Raw genomic sequence first — 24,761 nt, forward strand, 5'->3', positions numbered from 1 at the left:
TGTGAACTGGAAGTAGTAAATGACAAAGCTCTTAGCAGAGATACCCCTGCGAGAGAACAAATTGGGTTCCTCACGCTAAGGGCAGGCTCTGGCCTCCTACACCTCATCTTTCTTCTTGGTGGCAGGACAATCCATGGGCTGATCTACAATGCCCTGAAGCTGTTTATGGAAATGAATCAGAAGCTGTTTGATGACTGCACACAACAATACAAGGCAGAGAAGCAGAAGTGAGTATCTCTCTCCCCAGGAGACTTTCATCTTCTACCACCAGCTCACTGTGTTTCTCTCAAGCCCAACTCCAATCCTACTTTTGCTCCTCAGGGGCCGGTTCCGAATGAAGGAAAGGGAAGAGATGTGGCAAAAAATCGAAGAGCTGGCCCGGCTTAATCCCCAGGTGAGGTTTTCCTGCCACTGTTGTGAACTGAGGGGCCAGCCCATCTTGAGCTGGGGGAGAGTTTGTTGGGGGAGGAATATGGGGCACACAGGCCCCCAAGCCTCTGAAGTGGCTCTCACCGCTTGTCCATGTCTCCTCACTCAGTATCCCATGTTCCGAGCCCCTCCACCACTGCCCCCTGTGTACTCGATGGAGACAGAGACCCCTACAGCTGAGGACATCCAGCTTCTGAAGAGGACTGTGGAGACTGAGGCTGTTCAGGTAGGACGGCAATGTAGGGGGATGGAGCAGAAATAATAGCCCTGGAAGGGAGAGGAGACGGAAACAGCAGAGCCAAAGAATAAGGGGACGGAACAATAGAATTCACTGGGAATTGGTCACCATTCCTCACCTTGTCCCTATTCACACACAGATGCTAAAAGACATCAAGAAGGAGAAAGTGCTGCTGCGGAGGAAGTCGGAGCTGCCCCAGGACGTGTACACCATCAAGGCACTGGAGGCGCACAAGCGGGCGGAAGAGTTCCTAACTGCCAGCCAGGAGGCTCTCTGACCCCTCACATTCCTACCACAGGGCCACAGCCCACACAGCCCTGGGACACTGCCCTGGCCCTCCACACTCTGCTCCCTATTGGCTGACTTGGGGGAAGGCAGCGCCTCTCTAGCTACTCAAGGGAGGGGGGATGTGGGCACTTGAAGCAGGGACACCCACAGAATGGTCCCTCTTCTTCCCAAAAGGTGTTCATGCCTCCCTGTGGCTAGTACAGGCTGAGCACTAAGATGCTTAGTGCTCAGACAACCTGGGGATGCCTGTCCCCTACTTGCTCCTCACCCACAGCTACCTGAGGCTGCTCTGAGAAGTACACACAGGAATACATACGCTCCTCTAGTCTTCCCTTCATTCTCATTTGAACGCCAAGTATCTCCCTTCCTCTCTCTCCCCTGCAGAGGCATGTAGGGAACAGCAGGAGATTATTCTCACCAAAGTTATGTCAAGCCCCATTGGCCCCTGGAGTAGCTGAAGGGAAGCCAACCCCCCTGCAGCACAAATAGGCCCCCCAGCCCCAGCTGTGTGCTGGCAGATAGGGTTGTATTATTTCTTCTTACCCCATGCCTGACCAAGGGAGGTCAAAAGGAGAAAAGTATAGGCTGTGGACAATAACTGATGAATATAGGGCCCAGATGGACCAAGTGGGGCCAGGGAGGGATGAACAAACACCCTACCCCGTGCCCTGTCTTTGATGAGCAGCAGCCCTGGGGTCACAGACATGGAAGGGACCACCCTGGGGCTGACTGCTTTTCTGTGCTGTTGGTTCCCAAAACTAGAAAGAAGGAAGCAGGGAGCGGTGCCCCAAGCATGGCTCCTGCCAACACCTATTTATTTCCTTGTTTGTGCTATGCTGGGCAGGCCTTCTCTTGTCCCTTGTAGGTACCTTGGAGGGGCCAGGGGCTGAGGAGGGCTGGACCCAGGTTCCAGGGGCGCAGGCAGTGCGGCTTTTGGCTGTGTACATAGGGTGCTTTATTCTCCACAGAGTGATACATGCTAAGGTGGGTTGGGCTTGGACCGATGTCCCCATATGTACAGAACTGAATAAAGTGGGTCTCTGAGAAGTCTGATGTGCCTTGATGTGGAAAGGGAGATGGGGAAGATGGAAATGGACATTACAACCAGGGATGTGTTCAGTCCTGTGCTGGTTCTGGCCTGGAATGTAGGAAGATAAGGCAGCTCTCACTGTGGTCACTTCCAGGCAGGGGATGCCTGTCGGGCTTGGAGGGCTTTCTGTACCACATCTTCCCACTGGGCATCCGATATCTCCCGAGCCCAGGCAGGAACCCCTGGGGCAGGCAGGCTTACTCCAGCCATTGTCCTTTTCACCAGCTCTACATGTTCTGAAATCAGAGCCAGAGGCCAGTCAGGCATAGAAATAATGGGACCAGCTCCCCTCCCCAATCCCTGAATCAACCCAGAGCCCTTGGGCTGCTAGGGTCACCAAATCCACCTTGTTACTTTAAGGCAAGCCTGCCCATCCCCAAAGCTAGCAGAAGAGCTTTCACTTGGACTCTGAAGTCTACAAAATCTTAGTTTACAAACTATCTTTTTAGGATAGGGTCTTCCTCTGAAACTTCCTTCTACTGACTCATGCCAGTTCATTTCCTTAGTAATTATTCCAGAATGAAAGAATGATCTTTTACCTGGGTCCATGGGAATAGAGCTGTGGTTGTTCAACGCTGTAGCTCCCTCCTCATCTTCATCTTCACTCTCTAATGGTGGGTCTGGCAAATGAAGCCCCAGGGCCTGCAAAGCCAGAGAAGACCGCTTGGGTCTAGGCTTTCAGGGAGCCCAGCTTCACCTGTTCAGGAACCATCCCTCCTCCACCCTACCTGGATTCGATCCTGGATGTCAGCAACTACATCTCCATCCCCCACTGGTGCCAGTTCCACCTCCTCTTGTTCAGGATCTTGGTTCAGGGGCTGGTAGGAGTACCCAGCTGGGCCCGACCCCGTTTCCTCCTGCTCTTCCTCAGGCTCCTCACTGCTCCAATCCCCAGTGCCTTCTGAAGGGCCCTGATGTGGTCCCAGTTCCTCAGTCTGATTGGGGAAGATACGCTCAGGGCCCATGGTGTCTCCTCCTAGAACTACTGTTGCCATCCGGGCAGGGGCTGCAAGAACAGGGAGGCGGTAGGACAGGGATTGGATGAAACCAGGCCCATCTTCATCCTCTCATCATCTCTTTGTAGTCTCCTGCGTGCAAAAAACCAGCTGCTCCCCGAGGCTCCTGCATCCTCCACCCCTCCGCCCCGCTTCCAGCCTCTCGTTCCTCCCCCTCTTAAGTCGGGGCTCTTAACTTGAACCAGGCTCCACTGCCTTGCTCCGCCACTTCCTAATTAAAAGCCCAACCGGAGGCCCTGCCACCTCCTAAAAAACACCCCTTCCAGAACCCCGGCTCCCCCCGCCACGCCTCCCCCGCGACTTGGGAACTCTGGGTCATCAAACTCCCCTAAACAGGGAGGCGTACCCGCCCCTTTCTCCCCTCTCCTAGACGACCCCCTCTGTACCGCCTGACAGATGCCCTTCAGGCCCCATGGGCTCCCCTCAAATGGCCCCAGCGGCGGCGTCCCCCACCCGCCCCCATCCGAATCCCGGCGCCGGTGTTTCCGCGCGCCTCACCCGCTCAGAGCCCGCGGCCTCCACTTCCGGCGGGGCAGGACGTGCAGAGGTGCCTAGTCCTCCAGCCCCGCCCCATGTCCATGATTGACGCTGGCGAGGACGAGGACTCCGCCCCTTGCCCCGCCTCCGCATCATTCCCAGCCCAGAAAACAAAGGACTGCATTACCCAGTGGCCTCCTCGGTTTTGACACATTTTTGCACATGCGCAGAATCCCTCCTACGCCCCTGCCCACTCCTCAGCCTCCTTGTCCCTCAGGAAACGTGCGGACTACAAGTCCCGGAATGCCTCGGGCACTTAGCTACGACTGCACGTGCGCGCACAGCTGCCCGCCGGAAGAACCGAGCTTGGCTGTGTTTATCTCGTTGGGGACTAAGGCGTCGGTTGGCGCGCAACGGGTTCTAGGCTGCAGGCAGCGCGAGGACCCGCGGCCCCGCCCCGGCTCGGCCTGGCAGGTAGCCTGGGATGGTTGGAAGGGCAAGGAAGAATTAGGGGGCTGAGGACGTGCTGTCTAGAGCTGGAGTGGCGGGGGAGGGGCCTGAGAGTGATGAGGTGGGGGTGGGGAGGGAGCTAGGGGGATGATGGGAAAGGAGAGTGTTAATGGGGAAAGCAGGGATAGGGGAGGATGGCGAGGAGATGGGTAGGAGAGACCTGGTGTCTGGAGGAAGCAATGAAGGAAATGGGAAGGAAGACTGGGCCATAAAAATAGGGAAGCTGAGCATAATGGAAGGGGAGGGGTGTCTGGCGTGGTGGGCTAGGGGAGGCCGGAATGTCTGGAAGAAGACAGGGATAGAATCATATGCAGGGAGGGGTATCCGTGGTCAGTGCATGCTAATTTTTCTTTCCTTAGTGGAGGTGGGAAAATGGAGGGCTGTTGGGTGGAGCTTGGAATAATGGTAGGAGAAGGAAAAATGAGAAAACTGCAAAGCTCTCACGAGATCAAGAAGGGCGAGAAATGGGGAATAAAAAATGCAAGAGACCAGGCGGGTAGATACATTAAGGGAATAGAAGAAGTTTGAAAATGCTTGGTGGTGATGGAGGACTGGGGAGACCCAGGGATAAGAGGAGCCCCTGAGAGCCTGGGGGCTTGTTCTCCTTGAATTTGAGTTGTTTATATGGCAGAGAAACTAAAATTTTTTTTCTCCACCTTTGGCTGGAATTGTTTATCTCCTCTCCTATGCATATTTTACTTTACCTTGACATATCTGAAGGGAAGAATAGAGACTTCCATTCTTAAGCCCATCGACCTGCTAACAGTCTCCACAAGCCCAGACCCAAGATATTTTGGAGAGCGGGAGTAATGAAGTGAGAGTAGCTTCCTACTGGGGCTATTTCAGGATGGGCCCCATGGCTATTTAAAGCTTAGGATGTGGAGTTGGGGGAGGTTGGGTGGGTGGGACTAGCAAGCCAGCCGAAAGCCATGTCTCTTTCCTGCAAGGGGCCTCCCTTATTTGAGCTGTTTTTGTGCCTGAGGTTTTGCCTGACCCTTTCCTCTGCCAGGGCTTCTTAAACAGGGGGCAGATGATGATCCACCCAAACTCAGGAGATGCCTGCCAGCAAAAGCATTGTCAGTTGCAAGGATTTGCCTAAAAAACCCTCAGATGTACCCAGGTGTACGTGCCACTAGGTTGACAGGTTGTGTTTAAGAGACCATGACCAGCTGGGCGTGGTGTCTCACGCCTGTAATCCCAGCACTTCGGGAGACCGAGGAGGGTGGATCACCTGAGGTCAGGAGTTTGAGACCAGCCTGGCCAACATGGTGAAACCCCATCTCTACTAAAAATACAAAAATTAGCTGGGCATGGTGGCAGGTGCCTGTAATCCCAGCTACTTGGGAGGCTGAGGCAGGAGAATCGCTTGGAACTCGGGAGGCGGAGTTTGCAGTGAGCCAAGATTGCGCCATTGCACTCCAGCCTAGGGGCAAGAGCGAGACTTCATCTCAAAAAAAAATAAAAATAAAAAAGACCGTGACCTCTCATGCTGGATCTTTCTCTTGTCCTGCCCAAGGGCATTTTTTGCCTCCCTTCCCCTTTCTTTTTTTTTTTTTTTTTGAGGCAGAGTCTCGCTCTGTCGCCAGGCTGGAGTGCAGTGGTGCGATCTCAGCTCACTCCAACCTCCGCCATGCGAGTTCAAACAATTCTCCTGCCTCAGCCTCCTGAGTAGCTGGGACTACAGGCGCGCGCCACCATGCCCAGCTAATTTTTGTATTTTTAGTAGAGACGGGTTTCACCATGTTGGCCAGGATGGTCTCCATCTCTTGACCTCGTGATCCACCCGCCTCGGCCTCTCAAGGTGCTGGGATTACAGGCGTGAACCACCGTGCCCAGCCCCTTCCCCTTTGCATTGCACACTCCCACCTCTATCCGCTTTTCAGGAACCCAAGTCATGGAAGAGCTTGTTCTCTCTTTTCTACTGGAAATGGCTTGTTCTCTACCACAGTAGCAGGGATGGGGAAGTGGCAGGAGGAGAAAACCTCTCCCTCTACCCCCATCCCCCAAGCCTAAGCATACACATACCTTTCTGGCTTAAGTCCTGGCAGCATACCAGGCACAGCTGTCAAAGGAACTCCTTGTGCCTGTGGGGGGCCCTGGGTGACCCCAATGACAACAACTCAGCTTGACGGGAGCTTCCTGTGAGGGGCTAACCAACTGCGGTAACATGGAGGTCCCTGTCCTGGATCAGTCCCGCCCTATCTTGGGTAGGGGGATTGTTCCACTCTAAAAGCCTGAAAGCTTTTCTGCTTTGAGGCACTCATGCCAGCTTTCAATGGACTGTCTGAGGCTGGCTGGGCTATTAATAGCTGTGAGTATTTTGAGATCCCTTTCCCCACCTTAACACAGATTCTTAGAGAGGTGGCAGTAAGCAGAGCAGAGACAAGAGAATATACCGTTTGGGAAGGGGGCTTCAAGTTTGTGCCAAGCCAGGGACAGAGTGGAGCCTCCACGAGTAGGTTGTGACCATGATATGCAGATTCTGAGCTGGCAATCAGGTGGGGGTGGCCCCACCCTTCACTGTTGGAGAACACTGGGCCCAGGCTAGCTCCCTGACCTCGGCAGCTCCCTTGGGGCAGGGCCAGCCACCTGAGCTGTGACTAGTGTCCCTGTGGAGGGGTAGTGTGGGAGGGCCCCCAGGGTGACACTTGGAGGCAAAGGCTGGTTCTGGGTAGAGTCACAGTGAGCTGGGCAGAAGCCTCGCCTGAGGATCCCGTGGCCCCAATTTGTGTGCAGATAGCAGAGGCAGCAGGCCGTGCCGGGGGGGCATGTTGCTGTAACCAGTGGCCCAGGGGATGTTACGGTGGACAGTGCACCTGGAGGGCGGGCCCCGCAGGGTGAACCATGCTGCAGTGGCTGTCGGGCATCGGGTATACTCCTTCGGGGGTTACTGCTCTGGTGAAGACTATGAGACACTGCGTCAGATAGATGTGCACATTTTCAATGCAGGTAAGCCAATGTTGGGGCTGTCCCTGGGTCCCCACATCAGGGTGGGAACGGGCTGCTGATGAGGTTTGGCTGTGGTCTCTGGGACCAAGGGGACTGGGGACAAACATCTGGTTTGGGAAAAGTGGACAGCCTGGAGGGAGGTTCCCAGGGCTGAGCAGAGCTGTGCCCACAGTGTCCTTGCGTTGGACAAAGCTGCCCCCGGTGAAGTCTGCCATCCGTGGGCAAGCTCCTGTGGTACCCTACATGCGCTATGGACACTCAACCGTCCTCATCGACGACACGGTCCTCCTTTGGGGCGGGCGGAATGACACCGAAGGGGCCTGCAATGTGCTCTATGCCTTTGACGTCAGTGAGTATGGATCTCAGAGAGGCTGTGTCCTTCCAGATGTTGCCTCAGTTGCCTGAGAAAGGTTTGGGTTGGGGGTCTTGGGGAGTAGAGTACCCCAGAGCTCAGGAAGGACTGTAATAGAGGGTGCTTAGTTGAGCCATTTTCTCATCTCCTTCAGATACTCACAAGTGGTTCACACCCCGAGTGTCAGGGACAGTTCCTGGGGCCCGGGATGGACATTCAGCCTGTGTCCTAGGCAAGATCATGTACATTTTCGGGGGCTACGAGCAGCAGGTAGGTCTGGGAATAAACTAAGAGGTTTAGGGTGGGACTGAGAAAGAGGGGAAGGGCAATTTAGGATGGTGAAATGGGAGGCTTTGGCTTGTTTGTACGTTTTGAGGGGAGGGATGGAGGGTCAGAGAGTGACCATTGGCTCCCTCTTTTCTTCCTCCTTTTCTCTTCCTACTCAGGCGGACTGCTTTTCCAATGACATTCACAAGCTAGATACCAGCACCATGACATGGACTCTTATCTGTACAAAGGTCTGCTCTTTCTTTTTTCTCCCAAATCCCCACCCTCCATTGAAGAAATGATAGGAAGCTCGTCAGAGCAGATCCTCTTCCAGTCTTTGTGCTGACCCCTCCACCATCTCTCTGCCTCTGTCCAGGGCAATCCTGCACGCTGGAGGGACTTCCACTCAGCCACAATGCTGGGAAGTCACATGTATGTCTTTGGGGGCCGTGCCGACCGCTTTGGGCCATTCCATTCCAACAATGAGATTTACTGCAACCGCATTCGAGTCTTTGACACCAGAACTGAGGCTTGGCTGGACTGTCCCCCGACTCCAGTGCTGCCTGAGGGGCGCCGGAGCCACTCGGCCTGTGAGTGTTTGTTACTTCCCTGTGGAGTTCCCTTCCTGCCCTCTTCATACTCTTGACGCTTCCTCTCTCTTTCCAGTTGGCTACAATGGGGAGCTGTACATCTTTGGTGGCTATAATGCAAGGCTGAACCGGCACTTCCATGACCTCTGGAAGTTTAATCCTGGTAAAGAGCACTGCGTTTAGGGCAGGAACAGGGAGCAATTGAGGTGGGAGGAAAAGAAAAGAATCCTGAGGCGGTGAGGGATGGGGGTGGGGAAGATACCTGGACTAGGCAGGTATTGAACTTCCATATAAATTTCTCTTCAGTGTCCTTTACCTGGAAAAAGATTGAACCGAAGGGGAAGGGGCCATGTCCCCGCCGGCGCCAGTGCTGCTGTATTGTTGGTGACAAGATTGTCCTCTTTGGGGGTACCAGGTTAGAAGGAGAGAGGGAAGGGGCTCAGGGAAGTGACTAATGGGAGAGTGGGAGGTATTTGAAAAGGGGGTCTCGTGGGTAGTTTTTGTCCTACTTTCATCTCTCTTTTGATCCCGACAGTCCATCTCCTGAGGAAGGCCTGGGAGATGAATTTGACCTTATAGATCATTCTGACTTACACATTTTGGACTTTAGTAAGTATAGGTATTCCTGAATTGCTCCTGCCATCAAGGTCCCTGTCTTTGGGTGGTGATATCCAGGACTGGATCCTTTCCTCACCTTTGACCATCTCCTTTCCACAACTTCTCCCTTTTAAGGCCCTAGTCTGAAGACTCTGTGCAAACTGGCCGTGATTCAGTATAACCTAGACCAGTCCTGTTTGCCTCATGATATCAGGTACAGCGAGTGGTTGGAAGGGAGGGATTGGGGGAGGGTGAGTGAGCAGCACAGGTGTGACCTGATTAGCTTGGTTTCAGTATGGAGGAGACAGACATTTTTGTTCTGCTGGAGATATAGTGTACTTGTGGGAAATGAGATGGAAGGAGGTGAATTGACAGCCATCATATAAAACTGTCAGCAGAATAAATTATATGAAAAAAAAAATCCAGCTCGGCAGCATCACTTTCTGAGACCTAAGCTTATACAGTTATTTTTGTGAACATGCTGAGAACTGATTAAATCTTAGAACCTAGCTGCAAAGTAAAGACAAGTTTAGGAGCCTCTGGATCACATTGGTTCCAGAAGATCTGGCTGCTTCCCTTTGAGTTTCATTCTTAGGTTCCAATTAACCACCAGATGTTACTTTATGTATAATTTTTCAGGTTCAAATTAACCACCAGATGTTACTTTGTATATAATTTTTCCTGTCTGGGTCATTCTGAGATACTTTGTCTCTTTGTATCAGTTCAGTTTAACTCTTGCTGGCTGGGCGTGGTGGCTCATAGCTGTAATCGCATCACTTTGGGAGGTTGAGGTGGGCGAATCAGTTGAGGTCCGGAGTTCGAGACCATCCTGGCCACATGGTGAAGCCCTGTCTCTACTAAAAATACAAAAATTAGCTGGGCATGGTGGCAGCCACCAGTAGTCCCAGCTACTTGGGAGTTTGAGGCAAGAGAATTGCTTGAACCCGGGAGGCGGGGGTTTCAGTGAGTCAAGATTATGCTACTGCACCACTGTACTCCGGCCTAGGTGACAGAATAAGACTCAAAAAAATTAATATGGTTGGATGGGTGGGGAAGGCCTCAGGAAGGATAGGAGTGCTGAATCAGAGCCTTAAAAGGATGGGAGTTAAGAGCAAAAATGGGTATTCCTGGTGAGGGTGAGGCATTCCTGGTGAGGGTAAGGTGGAGGGGCTGCCTGGTTGGCTCTAAGCAAAGCAGGAAAGGCAGGTTGGGATGTTGACTGACATGTATACACAGATCTCAGGTGCCTGGACGCTGCAATATACATACATATATAAACATAAACCGGAAATCCATATGAGCTTGGAGGTAGAGGAGTGGGTGGTGTTGGATTTGGTGGTGGGTGGGTTCTGACTGTTAAACCTAGTAGGTCTCTTAAGTAAGAGGTGGCTGTGGGTGGTTGACCTTTAGGAAGTTGGAGAGACTGGTGTGTTTATAGCTTGGTTCAAACATCCCTGAGCTTGGGCTGAGGGCCCCCTCTTCTGTCTGTTATTGTTGGCCTTCCAGGTGGGAGCTGAATGCCATGACCACCAACAGCAATATCAGTCGCCCCATCGTCTCCTCCCATGGGTAGGAGGAAGTTTCTGCCACCTCCCCTCCTGAGCCTGCTGTCATCTTCACTGCCCCTGCCCATCTGTCACCCACCTGCTCCTTTGACCCCTGGACTTGGTATACCTCCATGTGGAGTTGTTGGGCGAGAGATGTTCTCTGTGCTGTGAATTCAGAGGGGAGTTGTAGCGGGGTGGGGGCCAGGTTCCTCCCCCCTTGGGCCGAGGGCCCCTTCCCCTTGGTGCTCTGTCCCCATCCACCTCCTTTCAGCTGCTCCTGGGCCTCAGCTCTGCCCAGGGCCAGCCAGGTTCTGCTGGGAAGGGAAGGGAATGGGGAGAAGGGAGAAGCAAGCAGTGTCTGAGCCTCAGGAGCTTCCCCCTCCCCCTTTGCCTATCCCCTCCCCTCTGCTTGAGCCTTGAGCCTTGACTGGGAGCTGAAAGGAGTTGCAGCTGTTGGCATGAGACCTCCTTCTCCCCGTCTTGGGGAGGCGGGGACCAGCAGATAATCCCACCCTTCCTTGAGCTGTCGCTGTACCCGGAAGCTCAGCCAGCTCAGATTTTATAAAAATTAAAACCTCCAAACGTGTCGTGTGTTTTTGTGGAATACGGTGGAGAAGGCTGGAGTTTGCAGTGGGAGCAGGGTGCTGAGGACAAGCACCCTGAGGTTCTGGCTTCTCAGCCAAGGGTATTAGGAAACCAAATGCCACCAAGGCCTGGCCCAAGCTTCTCGGGCGTGGAACCCAGCGCCCTGCGACTCGGGCAGAAGGTTGCGACAATCTTTCCAGAGCGGGCTATCCTTTGGGCCCGGCTCCCTAGCCTCCGACCGCGCAGTTTTCTGCCCATTCGTCACCACGTTGAGACGGGGAACGCCGGAAGAGGCGGGGCAAGGGCTGCCGTGAGCGGAAGCGGCGCCATTCGTCTTCCGAGCGCTACTGCCAGCTGATGCCGGGAGCTAACTGGCGCGCTGCGGCCGGGGCCGGGGCCGGGGCCCGACGTCCCCGCGGGGCCCGGGACCGCGAGGAGGACGGCGGGGGCCTGGAGCCCGCGGCCGCGACCCGCGACCTATTGAGGGGTGAGGGCATGGGGCAAGGCGGGCTGGGAAGGGGAAGGAGATTCCCAGGCGGGGCCCTGAGCCTGCAGAGACGGTGCCGGTAAGACAGCCAAGTTCTCTAAGAGGCGGAGGCTACACTAGGGGCGCCCCCAAGTGCAATGGAAAGTTGGGGTGAGGAGATGCTTCCGGGATTAGGACATCCTGAGAAGTTTCTTCACGGCAGGATGAGGGTTTTCGGCAATGGGGAACGTATGTGCAATAGCATGGAGGCAGGAAAAGGCATGCATGGCTGCTGAAGGCTTAGTAGGTCAGAGTTCAGCAGATTCCGTCGACTTTGTTTTTTTATTTTTATTTTTTTTGAGATGGAGTCTCGCTCTGTCGCCAAGGCTGGAGTGCAGTGGCGCGATGTCGGCAAGCTCTGCCTCCCGAGTTCACGCCATTCTCCTGTCTCAGCCTCCAGAGCAGCTAGGACTACAGGCGCCCGCTACCACGCCCGGCTAATTTTTTGTATTTTTAGTAGAGACGGGGTCTCACCTTGTTAGCCAGGATGGTCTCGATCTCCTGACCTCGTGATCCGTCCGCCTCGGCCTCCCAAAGTGCTGGGATTACAGGCTTGAGTCACTGCGCCCGGCCTGTTTTTTTAATTTTTTATATTTTTTATTTTTTTTGAGACAAAGTCTCGCCCTGTCGCCCAGGCTGGAGTGTAGGTGCATCATGACGGCTCACTGCGGCCTCGAACTCCCGGGCCCAAGAGATCCTCCTACCTCAGCCTCCCGAGTAGCTGGGACTACAGGCGCGTCACCACGCCTGGACAGATGGGTTTATTTATTTATTTATTTATGTTATGTAGAGATAAGTTCTCACCATTTTCTTTTTTTTTTTTTTTTTGAGACGTAATCTCGCTCTGTTGCCCACGCTGGAGTGCAGTGGCACGATCTCAGCTCGCTGCAAGCTCCGCCTCGCGTGTTCACGCCATTCTGCCTCAGCCTCCTGAGTAGCTGGGACTACAGGCGCCTGCCACCACGCCCGGCTAATTTTTTGTATTTTTAGTAGAGATGGGGTTTTACCGTGTTAACCAGGATGGTCTCTATCTCCTGACCTCGTGATCTGCCCGCCTCGGCCTCCCAAAGTGCTGGGATTATAGGCGTGAGCCACCTCGCCTAGCCAGGTCTCATCATGTTACCAGGTGCCAGGGCTGGTCTCCAGTTCCTGGGTTCAAGTGATCCACCCGCCTCAGCCTCCCAAAGATTACAGGATGACTGTGCCCAGCAAATGCTGCACAGTATGTGCAGCAAATGCTGCTGGAGATACAGTTGTGAATAAAGTAGTCAAACACTCCTGTCCTGGCCGGGTGTAGTGGATCACACCTGTAATCCCAGCACCAGGGGAGACTGAAGCAGGAGGATCGCTTGAGCCCAGGAGTTCAAGACCAGCCTGAGAAACATAATGGGACCCGCTTTTCTACTAAAAATAAAAAAAATTTAGCCAGGGTGGTGGCCCACGTCTGTATTCCCAGCCACTGAGGAGGCTGAGGCATGAGGACAGTTTGAGCCCAGGAGGTCGAGTCTGCAGTGAGCAGTGATTAGGCCACTGCACTCCAGGCTGGGCAACAGAGCAAGACCTTTTTTCAAAATAAATAAAATTTAAGGCCAGGTGTGGCTCATGCCTGTAATCTCAGCACTTTGGGAGGCCAAGGCGGGCGGATCACATGGTCAGGAGATCAAGACCATCTGGGCCAACATGGTGAAACCCGTCTTTATTAAAAATACAATAATCAGCTGGGCTTGGTGGCGCGCGTCTTAGTCCCAGCTACTCGGGAGGTTGAGGCAGGAGAATCGCTTGAATCTGGGAGGTGGAGGTTGCAGTGAGCCGAGATCGCGCCACTGCACTCCAGCCTGGTGACAGAGCGAGTCCAGCTCAAAATAAATAAGTAAAATTTAAGGCAGACAAGTAAATTATTACATTAAAAGGCAATAAAACACTGAATTGTAGACTTTAGAGAACTGGATTTTGTGCAATATGAATTATAGCTCAATTTTTTTTAAGGTGATAGAGGATATGGAGAAAAAATAAAGCTTAGGAGAGGTTGCATTTTTTTTTTTTTTCTTTCTGAGATGGAGTCTTGCTCTGTTGCCCAGGCTGGAGTGCAGTGACGTGATCTCGGCTCACTGCATCCTCCGCCTCCCAGGTTCAAGCTCTTCTCCCGCCTCAGCCTCCCGAGTAGCTGGGATTACCGGCACCTGCCATCATGCCCAGCTAATTTTTGTATTTTTGTAGAGACGGGGTTTCACCATGTTGACCAGGCTGGTCTTGAACTCCTGACCTCAGGTGATTGATCCGCCTTGGCCTCCCAAAGTGCTGGGATTACAGGCGTGAGCCACCACACCCGGACAAGGGGTTGCAATTTTAAATAACTTAGAGAAGACCTCTTTGGGAAGGTGATTTGAATAAAGGCTTGAAGGAACTGAGGGAGGAGCTGTACCTATGTACAGCTTCTGGGGGAAGTGTACCAAGCAGAGGCAACATGTGCAGAGGAACTGAGGTGGGAATATGCTGCTAGGAGACACATTGAGAGGGGTGAGAAGGAGATGAGTAGATTAGAGATATGACAGGGGCCAGGTCACTTGGGGGCTTGCAGGCCATTATTAAGGTACATGGCTTTTACTGTGAGCAAGATGGAAGCCATTGGGGACTTTTGCCTGTAGGAGTAACATGATCTGAAGTTTATGTGTGGGAGTGATAAGATCTGATTTTATTTTTGATGCCTCTCTCAGGCTGAATTGAGGCGCATAGCTTTGAGAGGAGTGAGACTGGCGGTTGGGAGACTAGGAGGCTAGAGCACTGATTGAGGTGAGAGATGCTGAGCATATGGACCAGGACACTGGCAATGGTAACTGAGCAAGGGAGGCAGAGGCCCTTGTGGGGAAACCTGTGAATGAGTAAAAGAGAGAGTAAAAGAATGAGTAAAAGAGAAAAAGAAGGGACTATAGTTTGGTCCACCTTTGACCTTACATATACACCTTCCGTAGCAAGATGAGGCCCCAGGTTGCTGAAATAGTTGGAGAGTTAGGTGTCAGTTTAACACTGTCACAGCCTCTACTGTCTAGGACTTGTAATAATGATTGGTCTGATGGGGTATTAGAAAGGATTAGCTAGCTAAGGAATGGGGATGGGAAGATGTCTTTTCTGCAGTGGGACATGCTGAGCTGAGTTGTATGTCCCTCCCCACTTCCACAGGCACATCTAACATGTCATTTGAAGAGCTGTTGGAATTGCAGAGCCAAGTGGGGACTAAGACGTACAAACAATTGGTAGCTGGAACCAGCCCTAAAAAACAAGGTTCTAGACCACCTATCCAAAATGCATGTGTTGCAGATAAGCACAGGTAAGCAAGGCTTGCCCTAGAAGTTGGAAGATAACTGGGACCTTGAATAGGTATGTTGTCTTGGGTGACAGGTGGGAAGCCTTTGACCAACACTGGAGTCCTCTTGACTTGGCCTTTAATTTCTCCATAGGCCTCTGGAAATGTCAGCCAAGATCCAAGTACCGTTTTTACGTCAGGTTGTTCCCATCAGTAAAAAGGTAAGGAAAATGGCCAGGCACTGTGGCTCACGCCTGTAATCCCAGCACTTTGGAAGGCCAAGGTGGGCAAATCATAAGGTCAGGAGATTGAGACCATCCTAGCTAACACAGTGAAACCCCGTCTCTACTAAAAATACAAAAAAAATTAGCCGGGCGTGGTGGCGGGTGCCTGTAGTCCTAGCTACTCAGGAGGCTGAGGCAGGAGAATGGTGTGAACCCAGGAGGCAGAGCTTGCAGTGAGCCGAGATTGCACCACTACACTGCAGCCTGGGCGACGAGCGAGACTGTGTCTCAAAAAGCAAAAAAAAAAAAAAAAAAAAAAAAAAAGGTGAGGAAGAGACAGGAAGCACTTTTTCTCAGTGAAAGGGGATTGAACAGTTGTGTTTTATATTCTCTCTCTTCTCTCCACAGGTAGCCCGGGACCCTCGCTTTGATGATCTGTCAGGGGAATATAATCCTGAGGTGTTTGACAAAACATACCAATTCTTGAATGACATCCGAGCGAAAGAGAAAGAGGTATGCAGCTTGAGACTGGTTTCTGGGGAATTTTGTGGGGTGGAAAATGAGGGCACAGGTTAGAGAGTTGGGCAGGGGGAGCGGCAAGTATAGTGGTGGGCAGATTTAACTCTCTCCAATTCAGTTCATATTCAAATCCTGGCTCATCAGTTTACTAGCTGTGTGACTATTGGCATGTTACTTAATCTCTCTATGCTTTAGTTTTCTAATCATAAAAAAAATAATAATAATTACTGTCTTGGAGGCTGGGTGTGGTGGCTCACGCCTGTAAGTAATCTCAGCACTTGGGGAGACTGAGGTGAGCGATCATTTGAGGCCAGCAGTTCAAGATCAGCCTGGCCAACATGGTGAAACCCCATCTCTACTAAAAATAGAAAAATTAGCCAAGTGTGGTGTTGCACACCTATAGTCCCAGCTACTCAAGAGGTTGAGGCATGGGAATTGCTGGTGCCCTGGAGGCAAAGGTTGTAGTGAGGCAAGATCACGTCACTGACTCCAACCTGGGTGGCAGGGCAAGACTGTCTCCAAACAAACAAACAAACAGTTACTGTCTTGGTGTTATCAAGTTAATATATATGAACTTCTGGCTGGGTGCGGTGGCTCACGCCTGTTATCCCACCACTTTGGGAGGTCGAGGCAGGCGGATCACGAGGTCAGGAGATTGAGACCATCCTGGCCAACATGGTGAAATTAGCCTCTACTAAAATACAAAAGGAGGAGATCAAGATCATCCTGGCCAACATGGTGAGATTTAGTCTCTACTAAAATAAAAAAAAAAATTAGCCAGGCATGGTGGCATGTACCTGTAGTCCCAGCTACTTGGGAGGCTGAGGCATGGGAATTGCTTGAACCCAGGAGGCGGAGGTTGCAGTGAGCTGAGATCATACCACTGCACTCCAGCCTGGTGACAGAGCAAGACTCCGTCTCAAAAAAAAAATGTGTGTGTGTGTGTGAGAAATTCTTAGGATAATGCTTTACATAAAATTTCAGCTAACATTTGCAGAATGCTAACCATGATATTCATTTTCCAATGTGGAGCTTGTGAAAAAACAGTTGAAGAAGCACCGTTCAGGAGAGGAGCATGAGAAACTGCAGCAACTGCTTCAGCGAATGGTGAGTGGATAATAATTGTGGTGGGTAATGAAAGCAATTAAAGGTGGGGAGATATTCACAGTCCCTCCTATTCACCCATCTCATCTTTGCTCCTCAGGAGCAGCAAGAAATGGCACAGCAGGAACGAAAGCAACAGCAGGAGCTGCACCTGGCCCTGAAGCAAGAACGTCGGGCTCAGGCCCAGCAGGGCCATCGGCCATACTTCCTGAAGAAATGTGAGTTGGGCACAACTGTTGCTAACAGGGACAGGGGTGCAGGGGCCATGGTGGTAGAGTCTTGTGTTGGGGTGTCCCTGATCCCCTTTAAGGAAGGCATGAAGGCTGCATCCCATGGTAACTTGGAGGAAAGTAGAAATAGTAGGAAGTTGTTGTTTGTAACCAGTCTTGTATCCCTTATTAGATCATGGCAGGAATTGTCACCCTTATCTCTTGGTCTACACTCCCCACTTCCCAACCCCCCCCCCCACACACACAGTGAGTTTTATCTCTTGGTCTACACACACACACACACACACACACACACACACACACACACACACACAAACACAGAGTCAGTTTTATCTCTTGGTCTACACTACACACACAACAACACACACACACACACGCACACACGCTGGGCCAGGCACATAGGTGTTCATAGTTGGTTGAATTGAGTAGGACTGAGATCATATAAAAAGTCATCAGTTAGTCTGGGCACGGTGGCTCACGCCTATAATCCCAGCACTATGGGAGGCCAATGTGGGGGGTCACAAGGTTAGGAGTTCGAGACCAGCCTGGGGGCCAACATGGTGAAACCCCGTCTGTACTAAAGATATAAAAAAATTAGTGGGGCGTGGTGGTGTGCACCTGTAATCCAGCTACTCAGGAGGCTGAGGCAGGAGGATCACTTGAGCCTGGGAGGTGGAGGTTGCGGAAAGCCTAGATTGCACCATTGTACTCCAGCCTGGGCAACAGGGTGAGACTCCGTCTCACAGGAAAAAAAAACAAAACAAAAAAAGTCACCAGTTGGGCCAGGCGCAGTGCCTCACGCCTGTAATCCCAGCACTTTGGGAGGCCAAGGAGGGCAGATCACGAGGTCAGGAGTTCAAGACCAGCCTGGCAAACATGGTGAAACCCCATCTCTACTTAAAATACAAAAATTAGTTGGGTGTGGTTCCGTGCATCTGTAATCCCAGCTACGCAGGAGGCTGAGGCAGGAGAATCGCTTGAACCTGGGAGGTGGAGGTTGCAGTGAGCTGAAATTGTGCCACAGCACTCCAGCCTGGGTGACAGAGCGAGACTCTGTCTCAAAAAAAAAAAAAAAAAGTCACCCGTTGGCCAGGCGCAGTGGCTCACGCCTGTAATCCCAGTACTTTGGGAGCCTGAGGAGGGCGGATCACCTGAGGTCAGGAGTTCAAGACCAGCCTGGCCAACATGGTGTAACCCTGTCTCTACTAAAAATACAAAAAAATTAGCTGGATGTGGTGGCATGCGCCTGTAATCCCAGCTACTCCGGAGGCTGAGGCAGGAGAATCACTTGAATCCAGAAGACGGAGGTTGCAGTGAGCTGAGATCACGTCACTGCACTCCAGCCTGGGTGACAGAGCAGGACTCCGTCTCAGAAAAAAGATAAAGGGGCACCAGTGAGCTTTAAAGAACTCATGTATCCAGCATAATGGCTTGGAGTTACTGACCTGGTTTGGGAAAGAATAGGGGCTTCCTTCTTCGTTCACCAACTTTCATTCTCCCTGTCATTTAGCTGAGCAGCGCCAGTTGGCACTAGCTGAGAAGTTCAAGGAGCTGAAACGCAGCAAGAAATTGGAGAACTTCTTGAGTCGAAAGAGGCGACGAAATGCAGGCAAGGACAGGAGACATCTCCCTTTGAGCAAAGAGTAATAAGGAACTATCCTCTGCTCTGCCACTGCCCCAGGGAGACATGGATCTGTGAGGACAGATTTGGCCACGGCTGGTTTCCATTCAAGGGCAAGGATCACAGCTGCCCTTGAATCTCATTGCCTCAGAGAAGACTAGAGGGCTCTTGGACTATCCCTAGGGCTACACAAGAAGAGTAGTTCAGCCTTCTGCCGTGCCACACAGCCTCAGCTTGAATCTGGTTCATTGCGTCCTCATGTTCTTCTCTCATCCTTGCCTTAAACCAGGGATTCTGATACCGAAGAAGAGGGGCCAATGAAGACCATGGAGTCTGTTCATGACTCCCAGGGCTGGGACATTATGTAGGAGCCACTTCATAAACATTCTCTCTACTTATCTTTTTATTCTGTTTTTTGTGGCCTTCTTTTTGTGTTTCCCCCCTGAAACAGAGTCTTGCTCTGTGACCCAGGCTAGAGTACAGTGGTGCAATCTCGGCTCACTGCAACCTCCACCTTCCAGGTTCAAGTGATTCTTGTACCTCAGCCTCCCGAGTAGCTGGGATTACAGACATCCGCCACCAAGCCCAGCTAATTTCTTTTGTGTTTTTAGTAGAGACAGAGTTTTGCCATGTTGGCTAGTTTGATCTTAAACTCTTGGCCTCAAGTGATCTGCCTGCCTCAGACTCCCAAAGTGCTGGGATTACAGACGTGAGCCACTATTCCCGGCCTTAAGGCCTCTGCTTTTATGTGGGATTTGTGGGTAGCCTAGAACTACTTTTTTAGTGGGCCACATATTGGGATAGGCAATAAAGCCTAAGGCATCTACAACTGGGAAGTCAGATCAGAAACCCCTCCCACTTAAATCTGGGCCCACCAAGGATGACAAGATCATTTAGTGGGTGAACCAATCCCACAACTCCACTACTTGGCTTTGGTTTTGGATGCAAGGGATATTAAGAGGTAGGGATATAAAGCTTCCATGGGAATACACAAGCACAGCTGGCCTTCAGTACTGTTTGGGACAAGAGTTTATAACCCATGTGGTCTGGAAAATCCTCAGGCTGATAACTTAGTTTAAAATGGTCTCAATTAGGCTGGGTGTGGTGGCTCACACCTGTAATCCCAGCACTTTGGGAGGCTGAGGCAGGTGGATCACCTGAGGTCAGGAGTTCAAGACCAGCCTGGCCAACATGGTGAAACCCCATCTCTACCAAAAATACAAAATTAGCTGGGTGTGGTGGTGGGCGCCTGTAATCCCAGCTACTCAGGAGGCTGAGGCAGGATAATCACTTGAACCTGGGAGGTAGAGGTTGCAGTGAGCCAAGATCGCACCACTGCACTCCAGCCTGGGCAAAAAGAGTAAAACCACCACCCCCCACCAAAAAAAAGTGGTCGGGCACGGTGGCTCACGCCTGTAATCGCAGTACTTTAGGAGGCCGAGGCAGGTGGATCACGATGTCAGGGGTTTGAGACCAGCCTGACCAACATGGTGAAACCCCGTCTCTACTAAAAATACGAAAATTAGCCGGGTGTGGTGGTGGGCGCCTGTAATCCCAGCTACTCAGGAGGCTGAGGCAGGAGAATTGCTTGAACCCGGGAGGCGGAGGTTGCAGTGAACCAAGATCGCACCACTGCACTCTAGCCTGGGCGACAGAGCAAGACTCCATCTAAAAAAATAAATAAATAAATAAAGCTTAAAAAGAAAACCTTTTAAAAATGAAAAGTAGGGCTGGGCACGATAGCTCGTGCCTGTAATCCCAGCACTTTGGGAGGCCGAGGTGGGTGGATCACCTGAGGTCGGGAGTTGGAGACCAGCCTGGCCAACATGGTGAAACCCCGTCTCTACTAAAAATACAAAAAATTAGCCGAGTGTGGTGGCGCATGCCTGTAATCCTACCTACTTGGGAGGCTGAAGCAGGAGAATTGCTTGAACCTAGGAGGTGGAGGTTGTGGTGAGCCAAGATTGCGCCACTGCACTCCAGCCTGGGCAACAAGAGTGATACTCCGCCTCAAACAAAAAAAAAGTACACTACGAGAAGTTAGAAACTTTATGGTTAAGCAGCAGATTAGACTTCTCCCTAAAGGGAGAATGAACTGGAAATAGAGCTGAAGTTACACAGAGAGAGCACTGACATACAGAGAAGTGGAAACTAAGGAAAAGAGGTTAGAAAACACGGAAGAGGCTGGGCATAGTTGCTGACACCTGTAATCCCAACTTTTTGGGAGGCATAGAGAGGATCACTTGAGGTCCTCAGTTGGGGACCAGCCTGGGCAACATAAGGAGACCTTGTCTCTACAAAAAAATTTAAAAATCAGACATGTGGCACATGCCTATAGTCCTAGCTTCTCTGGAGGCTGAGGCTGGAGGATTGCTTGAGCCCAGGAACTTGAGGTTGCAGTGAGCTATGATGGCATCACTGCACTCCAGCCTGGGTGACAGAGCAAGATCCTGTCTATAAAACATAACAAAATGAAGATAAAGCAAATGTGAGGCTTGACAATCAAAATTTCAGGAAAGAATATTTCAAAGAGGCTGGGCATTTTCTAGAATTTTTTTGAGATGGGGTCTCCTTCTGTCGCCCAAGCTGGAGTGCAGTGGCATGATCTTGGCTCACTGTAACCTTTTCCTCCCAGGTTCAAGCTATTATTCTGCCTCAGCTCCCTGAGCAGCTGGGATTTCAGGTGTATGCCACCACACCTGGCTAATTTTTGTTTTTTTGTAGGGATGGGGTTTCACCGTGTTGGCCGGGCTGGTCTCAAACTCCTGACCTCAAGTAATCTACCTGCCTAGGCCTCCCAAAGTGATAGGTTTACAGGTGAGAGCCACTGCACCCGGCCTAGTTTTTTTTTTTTTTTTTTTTTTAAGGCTAGATAAATCATAAGCTATGGAACATCTGAAAGTCTATCCAGCCTGGGCAACATGGTGAAACTGCATCTCTACAAAGAATACTCAGGCGGCTGAGGCAGGAGGATCACTTGAGCCTGGGAGGTCAAGGCTGCAGTGAGCCGTAATTGTGCCACTGTACTCCAACCTGGGTGACAGAGCGAGACCATTTCTTAAAGAAAGAATGCCTACCTTAAAAGCAGCTCTAAGCCCCCAGTTAGGAGACTGAAGTGGGACAATCACTTGAGACTAGGAGTTCAAAGCTGTAGTATGCAGTGATTGTGAACAGCCACTGCACTGCAGTCTAGGTAACACAGTGAGATCCTGTATCTAAAAAAAGGCAGCTCTTGGGCTGGGCACGGTGGCTCACACCTGTAATCCCAGCACTTTGGGAGGCCGAGGAGGGCGGATCATGAGGTCAGGAGATCAAGACCATCCTGGCTAACACGGCGAAACCCCATCTCTACTAAAAATACAGAAAATTAGCCGGACATAGTGGCACGTGCCTGTAGTCCCAGCTACTCAGGAGGCTGAGGCAGGAGAATCACTTGAACCTGGGAGGTGGAGGTTGCAGTGAGCTGAGATCGCGCCACTGCACTCCAGCCTGGGCAACATAGTGAGACTCCAACTCAAAAAAAAAAAAAAAGAAAGAAAGAAAAAGGTAGCTCTAATGAAAAGGAAGAGAAGTAGAATCAGAAGTTAGGACATCTATTGCTTGATGCTTCTGGGATGGGGAAGATGTAGTTCTGGTGATAGAAATTGAAGCTGCAGCATAATGGGAGATGAAGGAGAAACTGCTCTTCTGGTGATTTTAACCCTAGGGATGTAGCTACTGGGACAGGAGGAAGTGAGGGACCCAGTGCTGCAGGGTCCCTATTGTCACATATGTCAATCCTACTTTAGTCAAATAATGGATTCTGGCTGATAAAGCCTATCAGAATTACGGTGTTGACACGAAAGTGTCACATAGCCACCAAAATGTGTTCTCTACTTTCTTGCTTTGCTCTGATTAGCTAAGTCTTGGTCACATGGCTTTACAGCACTGGGAAAACCAGGATCTGATCTTCTGTAGGGTAGGAGGTGAGCCCTATCTTTTGTGTAGATTTGTGGTGGGGAGTTTCCCAAGCATGGGAAATGGCCTCAGATAATGTGGTTGTAAAATGTGAATGTCCATTAAAAGGCAGTCAGTGTTTGCTACCCTAAGCCTTCAAATTGTTGCTTTTCCCATTCAACAAGGACCAAGGGGAGATACTGGAAAGCTCTGAGCTTCAGCTGTTGGTTTTTGGTTTTTGTTTTTGTTTTATTGAGATACAGTTCACTTAACTATACAGTTTACCCATTTAAAGTATACAGTGTTTTTTAGTAAATTTACAGAATTGTGCAACTATTACCACAATTTTGGAACATTTTTGACACCTCCCCAAAAAAAAACCCCTATGCCCTTCAGCAGTCATCCTCAATCTCCTCAGCCCTAGGTAACCACTCATCTACTTTCTGTCTTTATAGATTTGCCTATTTGGGACATTTCATATAAATGGAATCTGTATGTGGTCTTTGCTTGGTTTTGTTTTTGGGGAGGTGGGGGCTGACTACTTAGTCTTGACAAGCCAAGGTCCCAACTCAGCTGTAGAAATATAAGGAGTCACGGCTGTGAGGATGGCCTCACAATGGGCTTGGGGTAGTGAACTTCTGTCCCCTGAGTTATCTCAGAAATGAGGCCACTGTCTGCCCTCTAGAATGGATGGCCCTGAGGGAGAGAAAGGTTCATGTCCTTCCTGGCTGGTGACAGAAGGCTGGACTGTGCCTGAAGTCAAAGCTTCTCACCTGGATTTGGGCAAATCAAGCAGGCCTGAGTCTCGGGGTGGGGTGAGATGTGTGCTGAGGAGGGCAACACAGGAGCTGCACTGCAGATGGTGACATGCAGGGTTTCAAGGCCAAAGCTGGTGTGTTCTTCCCTTAAGAATTGCTGTAGGCTAGGTGTGGTGGCTCACACCTGTAATCCCAGCACTTTGGGAGGCCGAGGTGGGCGGATCACCTGAGGTCGGGAGTTCGAAACCAGCCTGACCAACATGGAGAAACCCTGTCTCTACTAAAAATACAAAATTAGCCGGGTGTGGTGGTGCATGCCTGTAATCCCAGCTATTCGGGAGGCTGAGGCAGGAGAATTGCTTGAACCCCAGAGGTAGAGGCTGCAGTGAGCCAAGATCACACCATTGCACTCCATCCAGCCTGGGCAACAAAAGCGAAACTCCATCTAAAAAAAAAAAAAGGCCAGGTGCAGTGGTTCATGCCTGTAATGCCAGTGCTTTGGGAGGCCGAGGCGGCTGGATCACCTGAGGTCAGGAGTTTGAGACCAGCCTGACCAATATGGTGAAACTCTGTCTCTACTAAAAATATAAAAATTAGCTGGGCGTGGTGGTGGGCGCCTGTAATCCCAGCTACTTGGGAGGCTGAGGCAGGAGAATCGCTTGAAACTGGGAGGCGGAGGTTGCAGTGAGCTGAGGTCATGCCACTGCGCTCCAGCCTGGGTGACAGAGCAAGACTCTGTCTAAAAAAAAAAAAGAATTATTGCTGGAGACTTTTTCCATCGCAGATGAGCAGGAAGGTACCCCATGGGAGACTGGCAAGGTGACTGAGTAGGATGCCCAGGGGCTGATTGAGGGCAGTAAGTTCAAGGCATAGCCTACAGCTCATCCCATGGAGGAGGCCTCGGGACAGTAGCAGAACGGGGCTGTAGTGCAAGCAAATCCTATCGTCTGCCCCTATATGCACTGCATGCTGGCCTGACTACTGGACCCCACAGCAGGAAGCTTCTTTGAGTTTCTGGTGGAGAAGGATAATCTTATAAAAAGCAAGAAAGTCCAGAGAAGGGCAAAAAGCTCTGGCACTTGAGAGCGAGCACAAGAATATTGGGCCTGGGCCAGTAAAAGCCTATAATCTCTGGTACCAAGGTGAAGAGGCACTAAGTGACCAGCTGCAGCAACCCCAGTGTGCCTGGGCCCACTGTGCTGGGCCCCCAGCCTGCTGCTGCTGCCGCCGGTGACTGCCCCAAAGGGCAGCTGTCGCTCAGCAGGCTGGCCCCTGCTGTGAGAGCCACCGACACCATGGGACCAATACTGCAAAGCAAGCACTAGGGGGCCCCTCTGCCCTCTGTATTATAGCCTCATCCTGAGCAGCCTGACTCTCCCACAAGCCATGGCCTTTTTTCCCCCTAGACTCCAAATCTGTACTGGTGGCACTCAGTTCTCTCTGTCTGGCTTCTGTGCCCTCCTTTACCACCTGACTCTTCCTCATCCCCCTTCCCCCTCCTTCCATAGCTTTTTCTGTCACCTCTGGGCTACGAGCCTCGGGATGCCTGGGTCATCCCTCCTTTCCTCCTCCCCAGTAGCCCTGCCAAGACACAGAGCTGCACCTTT

General features: G+C 51.4%; 4 protein-coding genes across 12 annotated transcripts in view; 3 read left to right on the forward strand and 1 right to left on the reverse strand.

Moving 5' to 3' along the window:
* Positions 1-2,002, forward strand: part of PPP2R5D (protein phosphatase 2 regulatory subunit B'delta) — a 27,526-nt gene extending 25,524 nt beyond the window's left edge. For both annotated transcript variants that reach the window (XM_009241889.4, XM_063725236.1), the window contains 4 exons: positions 126-227; positions 322-394; positions 539-655; positions 807-2,002. In XM_009241889.4, coding sequence (XP_009240164.2) covers positions 126-227; positions 322-394; positions 539-655; positions 807-944 — 430 coding nt within the window. In that variant the 3' untranslated portion in view covers positions 945-2,002. The remainder of the gene's footprint in view (positions 1-125; positions 228-321; positions 395-538; positions 656-806) is intronic.
* Positions 1,887-6,565, reverse strand: MEA1 (male-enhanced antigen 1). 5 transcript variants are annotated; one of them, XM_054557520.2, is made up of 4 exons: positions 6,445-6,565; positions 2,774-3,051; positions 2,585-2,687; positions 1,887-2,281 (listed from the first exon to the last, which is right to left on the reverse strand). In XM_054557520.2, exons 2-4 carry the CDS (start codon positions 3,038-3,040, stop codon positions 2,130-2,132), a joined length of 522 nt encoding a protein of 173 aa, XP_054413495.1. In that variant the 5' UTR covers positions 3,041-3,051; positions 6,445-6,565; the 3' UTR covers positions 1,887-2,129. The 5 variants fall into 5 exon arrangements, with proteins under 5 accessions (XP_054413495.1, XP_054413496.1, XP_009240163.1 ...); XM_054557521.2 differs by lacking the exon at positions 6,445-6,565 and adding an exon at positions 6,074-6,097; XM_009241888.3 differs by lacking the exon at positions 6,445-6,565 and adding an exon at positions 3,560-3,710.
* On the forward strand, positions 3,829-10,932 carry KLHDC3 (kelch domain containing 3). 3 transcript variants are annotated; one of them, XM_002816908.4, is made up of 11 exons: positions 3,829-4,012; positions 6,785-6,997; positions 7,170-7,346; positions 7,504-7,619; positions 7,796-7,867; positions 7,993-8,206; positions 8,283-8,369; positions 8,513-8,621; positions 8,742-8,815; positions 8,939-9,017; positions 10,310-10,932. In XM_002816908.4, the coding sequence occupies exons 2-11, from the start codon at positions 6,844-6,846 to the stop codon at positions 10,374-10,376; spliced, it is 1,149 nt and encodes a 382-aa protein (XP_002816954.2). In that variant the 5' UTR covers positions 3,829-4,012; positions 6,785-6,843; the 3' UTR covers positions 10,377-10,932. The 3 variants fall into 3 exon arrangements, with proteins under 3 accessions (XP_002816954.2, XP_063581308.1, XP_063581307.1); XM_063725238.1 differs by lacking the exon at positions 7,170-7,346 and having other exon boundaries at positions 3,849-4,012; XM_063725237.1 differs by lacking the exon at positions 7,170-7,346 and having other exon boundaries at positions 3,854-4,012; positions 8,939-10,932.
* Positions 10,933-11,240: 308 nt separating this feature from the next.
* RRP36 (ribosomal RNA processing 36) lies at positions 11,241-18,866 on the forward strand. 2 transcript variants are annotated; one of them, XM_009241890.4, is made up of 8 exons: positions 11,332-11,422; positions 14,176-14,251; positions 14,639-14,786; positions 14,917-14,983; positions 15,395-15,499; positions 16,538-16,612; positions 16,710-16,827; positions 18,350-18,866. In XM_009241890.4, exons 3-8 carry the CDS (start codon positions 14,650-14,652, stop codon positions 18,484-18,486), a joined length of 639 nt encoding a protein of 212 aa, XP_009240165.1. In that variant the 5' UTR covers positions 11,332-11,422; positions 14,176-14,251; positions 14,639-14,649; the 3' UTR covers positions 18,487-18,866. The 2 variants fall into 2 exon arrangements, with proteins under 2 accessions (XP_024103867.1, XP_009240165.1); XM_024248099.3 differs by lacking the exon at positions 14,176-14,251 and having other exon boundaries at positions 11,241-11,422.
* Positions 18,867-24,761: the final 5,895 nt, after the last annotated feature.

Source organism: Pongo abelii, chromosome 5, assembly GCF_028885655.2.
Source record: "Pongo abelii isolate AG06213 chromosome 5, NHGRI_mPonAbe1-v2.0_pri, whole genome shotgun sequence".
Lineage (NCBI taxonomy): Eukaryota > Metazoa > Chordata > Mammalia > Primates > Hominidae > Pongo > Pongo abelii.